The 10,510-nt window shown below is 36.4% G+C and overlaps 2 protein-coding genes across 2 annotated transcripts; one reads left to right on the top strand and one right to left on the bottom strand.

Annotated features, from left to right (window-relative positions):
* The first annotated feature begins 789 nt into the window (after positions 1–789).
* On the top strand, positions 790–6,716 carry LOC104239742 (probable ADP,ATP carrier protein At5g56450). Its single transcript, XM_009794464.2, has 2 exons — positions 790–1,388; positions 5,910–6,716. The coding sequence occupies exons 1-2, from the start codon at positions 1,050–1,052 to the stop codon at positions 6,537–6,539; spliced, it is 969 nt and encodes a 322-aa protein (XP_009792766.1). The 5' UTR covers positions 790–1,049; the 3' UTR covers positions 6,540–6,716.
* Positions 6,717–6,976: 260 nt separating this feature from the next.
* Positions 6,977–10,510, bottom strand: LOC104239743 (nucleosome assembly protein 1;4-like). The gene is made up of 11 exons (XM_009794465.2): positions 10,241–10,510; positions 10,108–10,151; positions 9,903–9,998; positions 9,339–9,431; positions 9,176–9,254; positions 9,024–9,085; positions 8,739–8,923; positions 8,476–8,653; positions 8,345–8,388; positions 7,539–7,755; positions 6,977–7,256 (listed from the first exon to the last, which is right to left on the bottom strand). Exons 1-10 carry the CDS (start codon positions 10,308–10,310, stop codon positions 7,599–7,601), a joined length of 1,008 nt encoding a protein of 335 aa, XP_009792767.1. The 5' UTR covers positions 10,311–10,510; the 3' UTR covers positions 6,977–7,256; positions 7,539–7,598.

Genomic DNA, 10,510 nt, shown 5'->3' with positions numbered 1-10,510 from the left:
GTAATTAGAAAGCAAACCTAAGAAAATTGAGAAAGAAAAAGAAGAAGAAGAAAAACTACCTGCTACCGAAAGTTTTCCTGTATTGTTAGAGGAAAAAGATAAAGTGATATATATTCTACATTTTTCTCAAAAAAGAAAATAAAAGAAGATATTAGTACCTACTACTACTGCATGTCTTATACTCCAATTTGCATTTCTTATATATATACTACCCTTTTCTCGAAAGAAAAACAGAAGAAAAAATAAGATAAGTACCTATGCATTTCCTGTACTCCAATTTGCATTTTTATGTTACTCCTTTCTCTTTGCTAATCTCTTTGATAATAATAGATATTATTAATATTATCTTGTACCATATAGAAAGGATAGTATTGAGATTTGGGGTGGGACCTGTTTTACCATTTTATACTCTATTAGCATAACTAAAAATCAAATGAACATCTTTAATTGGGCACGGAGTTTAAAAAAATAAAGATTTTTAAAATTTGTAGTCCTAAACAAGTCAAAAAATGATCCATAGTATTTGTATGATTATAAAAATTTTTAATTAAAGGTAGAATTATAAATTTAAACTAAATTATTTCTAAATTTAAAAAAGTATTAGTATTTATTTTTAAACGCACTAAAAGGGGATAGGTTCAAGACGGAGTAACAAGAAAAGTCAAGTCTATATAGAAAAGGGAAGTGGAGGCCAGGTTGACGCTAAACTCAAAAAACCCAAATATCTATCTAAATATCCAACAAGGCAACAACCCCATCAACCAAATCAACCGCGCTCTAGAATTCTGTTATACAGATATAAAAAGAGAAAGGAAATATAACATTACAAAAGCGGAAGAGAATCAAAGCAACCCCAGAAGTTCTGTTTCCCTTTCCCTGAATCTTGAAACCCCATATAAAAGATTGCATTTTTATTTTAAAAAGCAACCCCAGAAGTTTGTTTTTAATCTTTCTGAATCAAGAAACCTCAGGTACAATCAAAACCCATATAAGAAACCTTACAAAGATTCAAATTTTTACTTTCAATCTGAAAAGGCAAGAAATAGAAAATGGCGGAGGAGGATGGTGAGGGTGAACAGAAGGTTTTCGTTTCAAGAAAATCTGAGCCGTCCAATTGGTGGACAACTTTCAATCGAGATCTAATGGCAGGGGCAATGATGGGGGGTGCTGTGCACACGATTGTGGCACCAATTGAGAGAGCAAAGCTATTGTTGCAGACTCAAGAAAGCAATATAGCCATATTGAGTGGTCCCCACAGGAGGTTTAAGGGCATGTTTGATTGCATAGTACGTACTGTTAAGGAAGAAGGGGTTCTTTCTCTTTGGAGGGGCAATGGTAGCAGTGTCCTCAGATATTACCCTTCTGTTGCTCTCAACTTCTCTCTTAAGGTAAACTACTCTTGCCATTTTCACATTTCAACTCATTTCTTTTGTGTTTCTATAACATTTGCAAGAAATGGATTTATTTTATTGAACATTTGCTGCTTAATAACTTCTTGTGAATCCCTGGACTAATTATTCTGTGAAAATGTTTCAATAATGTATGATGATACTGAAAGTTAGCTACATTTAGTTGACTTAATATTCAGTTGGTTATTGATGTCATTTGACAGTTCTTTATATTGGTAAATGTGAGTGTTTATAGCTGATTAAGAGTTTGGAATTCTGTTCTGTCAAGGTGAATAAAGGCATACAGTCTCTTGATTTCATGAAATGGAAGCTATATTTTTCTTTGGTAGTCTTGAGAAAAAGTATGCTGAAGTTTTGAAATGTTGGCTGTATTGGAAGAAAGTAACAAATGCCTACAGAATGTGGTTCTTTTTTTGAATGGTTTAGAGGACAGGGTAGCATGACTTCTCAGAGAGACTTTTAGAGGTTGATCTCTCAAAAGTTCTCTTTGAAGTCATACTACAATCTACTGGCCGAACAAGATTCATATGGTTTTTGTTATGGAAAATAAAGATTTTCAATGCTAAAAGAGTAGGTGATTCATGGGTGGTTGGAGACCGAACAAGTTAGATGCAAGGAGGAAAAATGTTAAGACAGTTTCGTCATGCATTCTTTGGCTGGTACCAAGAGAAAGAATATAAGACCTCTGAAGGATTTGAGAGCTCTTTGTCAAAAATCAACTGCTCCCTCTCATTTAATTAATTTTTTGGTGTATCGAGGGTATCATTGTTATATAGATTGTTCGATTTGTTTCCTGGGTGTTCACAACGTACTTGTAACGTATGTATTTGTATGCTCAAAACCATTTTGGTGTATATTAATAAAATTACTTGATTATCAAGAACATAATGTTCAGAGGATAGCTGCATAGTTGAATGGAGGTACAAACTTACTGGGTGGGGGTAGGTTTTAGAGGGGCAAGCTATTATTTAGGTCTTGATTTTTGGAATGTTGAGTAGGAAAATGTCAACAATTATAAACTAATCAAGTGCCAATAAAATGCTAAGATCTCTTACTTTGAAAGTTATGCATAAATTTGTTAATTATTTTTCGTTGTTGCTTTACTATATTGTATATAGATTCTTATTATGTATCTTAATATAAGAGCTAGATAGGCACCCAGAGTGTGACCTAGTGACTAGTGTAGTGGGTGCAATCCCAGCAGAGACAAAAAAAAACAAGATGATTTGTTCTCATCTGTCTAAGCTTTGGTAAGCAGATTTACCAAGTATTTATGCTGGTGTGAAGCAGTAGATACCCGGTGAAATAGTCGAGGTGTGCCAAGCTAGTTCGGACAACACCATTATCGATTAAAATGTAAGAGCTCAATGAAAGGAAAATGTAGCTCCGCGAAGTACCCATATGGAAGGAAATATAAAAATGAAAACAAATTGAGGCTTAAATTGCATGAATGTAAGAAGATTGCAGGTAGCTTGTCATGCAGCATCATGAATTGATGCATAACCTAAAAGACATGCTATTTACCACCCTAGATGCTTTCTTTTCTTTCAAGCAGCTCAAAACTCAAGGAACAATATCTTTGGTCTATAAAAATGCATCTCAAGGTCTTTGCTCTTAATACAATATCAGGCTTTTTGCATAGCGTTGTCTATGAAAGCGAACATTGTCTGGAATCAACTGTGAGTAAGATCCAAGTTTTAGTCTTTTGTTTTTGTCCTTCTCAATAGTTATCACTAATCTGGCGCCTGCTTCCAACTCCTTCCCATCTCTCTAGATGTAAACATCAAGTCCACTCTTTGGTCATCCCTTTGTCTTTAAATTGCTAAGCAAAAAGCTGTTGTTTCTGAGGTATCAGAAAATGAAAAACCACATCAATTTTATGCTTCTGGAAACATGACGCTGTAAACAAAATCAGCTTTCGTTCAGCAGGAAATCAACTTCCTTCCATCTGATGACCTTTCCGTGTTCAAGTATAACTTTTCTAGTTGGATAGATGTCTGCTCAATCATATATAGTTTCTTTATTTTCTTAAATGCTGGGTTACTTTTTTGGAGAAGAGGCTTTTAGGTAACAATGGCAATGGGACAGTTTTGTCTTATCCCGCTTCTGTTCCTGAGGCTCGATAACTCACTATCAATCTGCCCTCATACCCTTCATCTGGAATTTCATTTAAAGACCTTTTACCAATCATTCTTGGAAGAAAGTTTATGAATCCAGCATCAACCTCCTCTAGAAACTAGACTATGTAGTTTTAGCTGTAAAATTCTTCTCATCTTTTATCAACTCTTTTCTTCTTCGGGTTGGTTGCAGCAATCTCGATCCCCTGCATTCAATTTCTTCCGTACAAGGGATTTGTCTCGGATGGTTGAAAGAGTTTGGTTTGAGGAATTTTCTATGGAGAAAAACTTGGGAAAGTGGAGGGACTTGAAGGAGAGGTTGTTAAGGATGAGGGTGGAAATAAGTGCCACCTGTGGGTGGTATTTTCGGCACAGTGGACATGCTGCTGTAAAGGGAGAGGGATGAAGCGCTAATGTGAAGAGAAACTGGAGCCCTTGTTCTGATTTTGCTCACTTCACTCTGTCCCACCTCGACTTGCCTTCTTTGAAAGGTTCTCTTCCCCTGCACCCGAGTAACATCTCCCCATCGTCGTGCCACTTTACTCTACATGTGGCAGGTTATACTCTACCCTACTCCATTCCAATCCCTTCTTTCATGTTCATTTGGAAAAGCAATGGCCATCAGTCCTCTCCAGTCTGGACTTCACCGCACTGGCTAGATTGGAAGTACCAAAGCTAAAAGTTTGCTAAATGAAAAAGCAAAACAGTAGTAATAATAGAAAGAGAAATAAGAAGTTAAAAGGATAAAGAAGGAGAAGGAAGAGGGAGGCCTTTGCCAAGTGTTAATGTTCCGCTTGCATCTGTATGTAACATTTGCCATTGGATTGAATACACCCAAGATTTATTTCAGACCGCGCGCCCCCTTTGATGTCGGTTCAGCTGTGAAGGAAGTATGATGCAGGATGTGTGGTAGGCGCATGTTACATGTTCGAACCTGCCGCTGACCAAAGTGATATTTAAGTTGGAGGAGGGTAGACTGTGGAAGGCCCATACCCCTGAGTATCAAATCTGTGTGCCAACTGGGCACGAGCCAGCTAACCCACAGGGGATTTCTTGGTTATAGAAAAGAAAAGATTTATTTTGAATCTTCTGCTTAAGTCTAAGTACCCTAATTAACACATTCCACTATCATATGAAGCTAAATTGAAAAGATGAATTGACAGCACTAAGGATGGCTCGGAAATATTTCTATATACAAAAGATAAAGTCTTTAAAGAACTTAATCCATTGCTATATTTGCTTGAGTTAGGGCTGTAAAGCTGAAATCTGTCACACTTCTTGTTCTTGCGGTTGCGGGCAAGTATCTTGATACAAGAAATCTGTGGGATGACTTTGCAAAAGGATTTTTGAGTTTTGAGCTGCATGTTTCACCTGTTTTTCTGTCTTCCGTCTTCTGGATTCTCATGTGAAAGGTCATTGGACAATGGGGATTCATGAATCTTGTTAGTACACTATATAACACGCATTTCAATGGCATTAGTTTACATCATCATAGTCTGTATTGAAAATTATTTCCTCGATTATCTGCTCGCTTAGGAATCGGAAAACAATTACACCATAAGTTACAAATCATTTCTTTGTTGAAAGGAAAGAGACCCTTCTCCTGACCTTATCAAAAAAGAAAAAGAAAAAAAGAGAGAGACCCTTCTCTACTTCATTGTTTTCTGACATGTTAAATCCATTATATACTACTCCCTCCATTTCAATTTATGTGAACCTATTTCCTTTTTAATCCGTGCCAAAAGGAATGACTCCTTTCCATATTTGGAAATAATTTACTTTATGCAATGATTTATAGCCACACAAAATATATGTGCTTCATTTTATACCAAACCTTTTAGGGGTAGTTATTACAGTCAGCAATACTATGAGATCCTGTTATTTTCTCTCCTAGTTGTCCTCTACGTGCAGTGAGCTTTGAGTCAGGAACAGTTTTTTTTTTTAAAAAAGAAAAAGAAAAAAAGAGAGACTATTTTCATCATGTGATTGACTAGGAATTTCATATCTACTGCCTATTTTCCTCTCTTTTAACACACCCATACACATTTAATAAAGAAGTGTCTTTTATAAACTTACAACCATCTCAAGGCATCTGCAACCTATTTCTGATTTTAAAGAACCAACCATGTCATATGCAAACGATGATTGTTGATAATTTTCTGCACAATATATTACTACTATGAATTACTGTAGAAATGACCCATAGTGGTTGATATGGAATTGCTCATGCATCCTGTCGTGAGGGACATGGCTATTTGTTTTAGATCTTTCATTATCTTTTCCATCAATATCCCCTAGAGCTTCTGTAATGTATTACATAACTTTGAGTGAGGATTGAAGAGATTTTGTCTCAAGAACTGATGGCATGCTTTTCTGAACACAGGATCTCTATAGGAATATCTTACACAGCAACTTTCGAGATGGTCACCTTTTGGCTGGTTCATCGGCTAATTTTGTTGCTGGGTCTGCAGCTGGATGTACAACGTTGATCATCATTTATCCACTAGATATTGCACATACACGGCTCGCAGCTGACCTTGGTAGGTATGAAACTCGTCAGTTCCGTGGCATTTACCACTTTCTGAGGACAATACACGAGAAAGACGGGATTCGAGGCATTTACAGGGGGCTTCCTGCATCTCTTCATGGAATGATTGTTCACAGAGGGCTTTATTTTGGGGGTTTCGACACCTTGAAAGACAAGATGGCCGAGAATTCTGAAGCAGAGGTACCATTATGGAAACGATGGGTGGTAGCTCAAGCTGTCACAACATCTGCTGGCCTATTGTCCTATCCATTGGATACAGTTCGGAGGCGAATGATGATGCAATCTGGCTTGGAGAAGCCAATGTACAGAAACACATTGGATTGTTGGCGGAGGATTTACAAGACAGAAGGATTTACTTCATTTTACCGTGGAGCTCTCTCGAATATTTTCAGAAGTACCGGCGCAGCAGCTGTTTTAGTGTTATATGATGAGGTGAAAAAGTTCATGAATTGGAGTGGATTATAGCATAAGGGTGTTTCAGGTCAATAGCAAAATCAATACAAAGACCAAATTAGATTAGGCTTACTTGGTAAAGATGCATTTTGATAGCCACAAAGGTAACAAACATACAATGTTGTAAACATGTCCAGATTCTTTTCACTTTTGGTTCACAATAAAAATCAAAACTTTCAAAGTTACCCACATTGTAGTTCCTTTCTCCTTACAGTAGACTATTTTCTTGCAAAATTTTTGCTTGAATGGAGGAAAATATTTTTAAGGAAATATTCTTTTTGTAGAAAGTGATTGCCCTTATGAATTTGGTTGGGCATAAACTATGTGAGACATGGTAGTGTGAAAGGTGTAATGTATGATATGATGACAATGATTAGTTGATCTTTTGGATACCAAAGATTCATAACAATGTCTGAGAGTTGAAATATTTGTAAAAGACAAATGAGGAATGAACAAAAATGACAGTTTTCACTTATCAGGAAGACGTATGTTTACCAATTTGCTACAAATAGGAATTGTCTCACATGTCAAACCAATAATATCAAAATTGCAAGTTCGTGAACCAGCTAAATTGCTTGATAAACCATTGAGCTGCTTGTTCAAAAATAGGGATTGTCGATAAATAAATAAATTTAATACATTAAACAAATGGTTTCCACAACACACAACACAAAATCTGAGGGGCTACTCAAACTACTAGTGCCCGCTAGTTTCTGCAATGCCATCCCCCTGCAATTATCAAAAGTGAAGAAATGTGTTATATAGACTAAGAGAAGGAAATATAACAAGAAAATGAACCAAAATTCAAATTTAATATGCTCTTTGACACACCAGCATTATCATAGCAGTATGGTCAATAACAAGAGGATGGACTAAAATCCAGATTTTAATATCCAACATTTGCAAGCAATCACAATAATAGCAGTAAGGTTAAACATCTAATGAAGCAACATCTCAGAATATCTTAGCACATGAGGGAGGGAAATGGGAGGTGGTGAAAGAAATATTTACCTTATTGGTGTTCTTTACATTTCTTTCATTCCCTTTCTCATTCTCATTCTCATCATCCTCTTATTCATCATTCTCTTCTACATAATATTCCTCTTCCTCATCATCACCGTCGTCATCTTCTTCTACTTCTTGTTCTTCTTCTTCATCGTCAATGGGAACAGCCTCTCCAGTAAACCAAGACACAGCATGAGGAATGATCTTTTCTCGAATGGTTGACCTACAATGACATATCACTAGAACAGCTCAGCTTTTGATCAGAAAAAATAGCCTAGCAATCAATGCATGGACATGCATCTCTAGAAACAATATGCTATTGGACAGTTCAAATATGCTAAGGATGTTTTTCCACCTGCCAATACTTAGCAGATATAGGGGACATGCTTCTTGTTCTTTTTCTTAACTGATGTTTCTAGCTGGAGATGTCATACTGGAGCTTTCTACTCATTCCTTATTCCTAAGTGGCTACTATGAGATATTACTTGAAGGACTCCGTTTTAGTCTGCACAAAGTCACTCAGCCCTGCAGGGCCGTTGAGCTGAAGTAACAAATATCCGACAGCACAAGAAGCTTGTGACCGAGCACTGTACATTCAAAGAATACAACAGTGTTTCTTCCACGAATGTTTAGCATATATCAAATAAAATATATTGCAGAAAAAGCCACATTATCAAGTATAGCAAAGTTGAGGTAGATTGTGAAATTCAGCATAGCTGTGCTTTTCATGTCATTTCAACTATTTATCTACTTAATAACTGGTTACACTATCTGTTAATCTTGTTTGGGACAGTCATTAGTACAGAACTTACCCAATCTCATAATCTTGCTCCATCTGACTCTGAAGCAATTCAGCCTTAAACACATACAGCACAAAAAGTGAGGCTAATTAGCAGTGAGAAATCAAAGGCGGCTGAGTAATATATCCCCCAAAGCCACTTACAGTTTCCTCATCAATTTCTTCTGCATCCTCTGGCAGCTGAGGTGGATCAAAAAAATGAAAGAAACTTTCACATTCCTCAGTTTTTATGATTGGCTTCGTATCGTTGGATCCCTTCTTTGGTTTCTTCTTTAGGATCTTCTGTGTCAAACTTTTCCCAGGAAACCATTCGATCTCTGTCCTAAATATATCCAATAAACACATGCATTAGAAGGAAGTAACTTGGAGAGAGTTTTCATATTTGCAAAACAATAATATAGCTGTACCCTATTGCATTCTCAAGGATATGCTCATCCTCGCTAATCATATGATATGTTTTTGTCAGCACACTGTTGCTTAAATAGGGATTTGTATCAAAAAAGAACTCAAGCTTGAAACCCTTGGCATCTTCAAGTCTACTCCATTTGACATCTTTCAGATACTGGAGCGCACCTTCATCTCGCTCAGTAATCTGATATATATATATATATATATATATATATATGCAGACCGGTTAATCAGTAGAACAAGCTATAGCTGAGAAATTAAATGGAATATCAAACTCAGGTTACCTCCTTAGCAATTGCTTCATTATTTTTCATTGCCAGCAGCCAGAAATGGGGGATACCTTTATCTGCATGCAAGACACATTATTTATCAGATACAAAACCAGAAATATAGCAAACCATAGGACTGAGAACATGATTGACTCGCAAAAGAATACCTCCTGCTGATTCATTGGTTTCTTTATCTACTGTACCCTCATTTTCAGCTTCAACCATGCCATTCACAATCTCGTATCGCTGCAAATGCACCAAAGAATATGTTTCAGCAGCTATACATATATGTATACAACACACACACACACGTACGCGCGCAAAAATCACCTTGTTGTAAAGTGGCTCATACAACTTATGGAACTTTGCTTCCAACGCTGCCCTCTCCTCAAGGAACTGTCCTTCTAATTCATCATATTGGCCCTGCATATATCATGTCAGAGATCAAGGATTGAAACGAATATGGGAAGGAAAACAAAATCTTGATATATATACCCAACTAGGCTTTGAATTCAAGCTACCAAAACAGAGAAAACAGATAGAAACAAGATGACGTAAAAACAAACGAGGCAACAACACGTCTTTTTCTTGATTGTCTCAACACCAACTATAGTTTAACCATATGTCTAACTTCACTAGTTATCAAATTAAACTCAATTAGTTGATGCAAATAATGGTTACACAATGATCTGCATAGAATAATGTTCTTGCACTGGATAACTAGAAATGCAATGAGGAATCAACTTCTTAATATGATATCTGAAAGTGCATAATTTACAAAGAATGCCGAGAAAAGAGTGCAATCAGGATCAAGCTCACTATATACAACTTCAAATTAAGTTTTATCAAGTGAGAAACTAGGTAGATGAAATTCTTTGCCATTAAGAGTAAAACCTGAATCTCTCTTAGGACATCAACACGTTTCCTAATGTTTGGAGGAAGTTTTTCAAGAAAACCAGAATGATCCCTTGCCAGATCATGAAGCTTGTTCTGCATCACATTTAACCAATAAATAAATAAATACATTGAGAAAAAAAGAAGCTAAATCACTAAAAAACATGCACTATATAGAAAGTAACTCAGCAGAGAAAAAGAGCACCTTGATGGCATTTACAAGATCTGCACGATCCTCAGCAGAAAGAACTAAAAAAACAATAATAACAGATAATAAAATCAAAATGTGAATCAGTTAGCAAATGATCTCATATTCATTAAGGTTGATAGTTTCATACCAGCAGCGGCAGCAGGGAGGTCAGAGCCTACATTATCAGCTGTATTGACCTGATCCTTTTGATCACTCATAGTTGTAACTACTAAATTCTAAGTAACACCCAAATGCTGAGAAATCCAAGAAAGTTGATTGGTGGATGTAGTGTGCAAGAACAATTGGACAGATTAAAATAAAAGTCAAATTGTAAAAATCTTTGAGGACAGAAAGAAAGCACACGTTGCTGATGTTTCTGGTGGCAGTGTAATTAGATATGTGATGATTTGTGTCAACT

This window comes from Nicotiana sylvestris, chromosome 8, assembly GCF_000393655.2.
Source record: "Nicotiana sylvestris chromosome 8, ASM39365v2, whole genome shotgun sequence".
Classification (NCBI taxonomy): Eukaryota; Viridiplantae; Streptophyta; class Magnoliopsida; order Solanales; family Solanaceae; genus Nicotiana; species Nicotiana sylvestris.
Note: the sequence above shows the minus strand (reverse complement) of the source record. Positions and strands in the feature narration are given on the sequence as shown.

What these genes read in the sequence shown, in the direction of transcription:
- LOC104239742 (XM_009794464.2), top strand. Translation starts at nt 1,050, where the DNA reads ATGGCGGAGGAGGATGGTGAGGGTGAACAGAAGGTTTTCGTTTCAAGA. An exon ending in CTCTCAACTTCTCTCTTAAG is followed by an intron (nt 1,389 to 5,909) that starts GTAAACTACTCT and finishes TTCTGAACACAG; the next exon opens with GATCTCTATAGGAATATCTT.
- LOC104239743 (XM_009794465.2), bottom strand. Translation starts at nt 10,310, where the DNA reads ATGAGTGATCAAAAGGATCAGGTCAATACAGCTGATAATGTAGGCTCT. An exon ending in ATGAGCCACTTTACAACAAG is followed by an intron (nt 9,255 to 9,338) that starts GTGATTTTTGCG and finishes GTGCATTTGCAG; the next exon opens with CGATACGAGATTGTGAATGG. An exon ending in ATGAAGCAATTGCTAAGGAG is followed by an intron (nt 8,924 to 9,023) that starts GTAACCTGAGTT and finishes TATATATATCAG; the next exon opens with ATTACTGAGCGAGATGAAGG.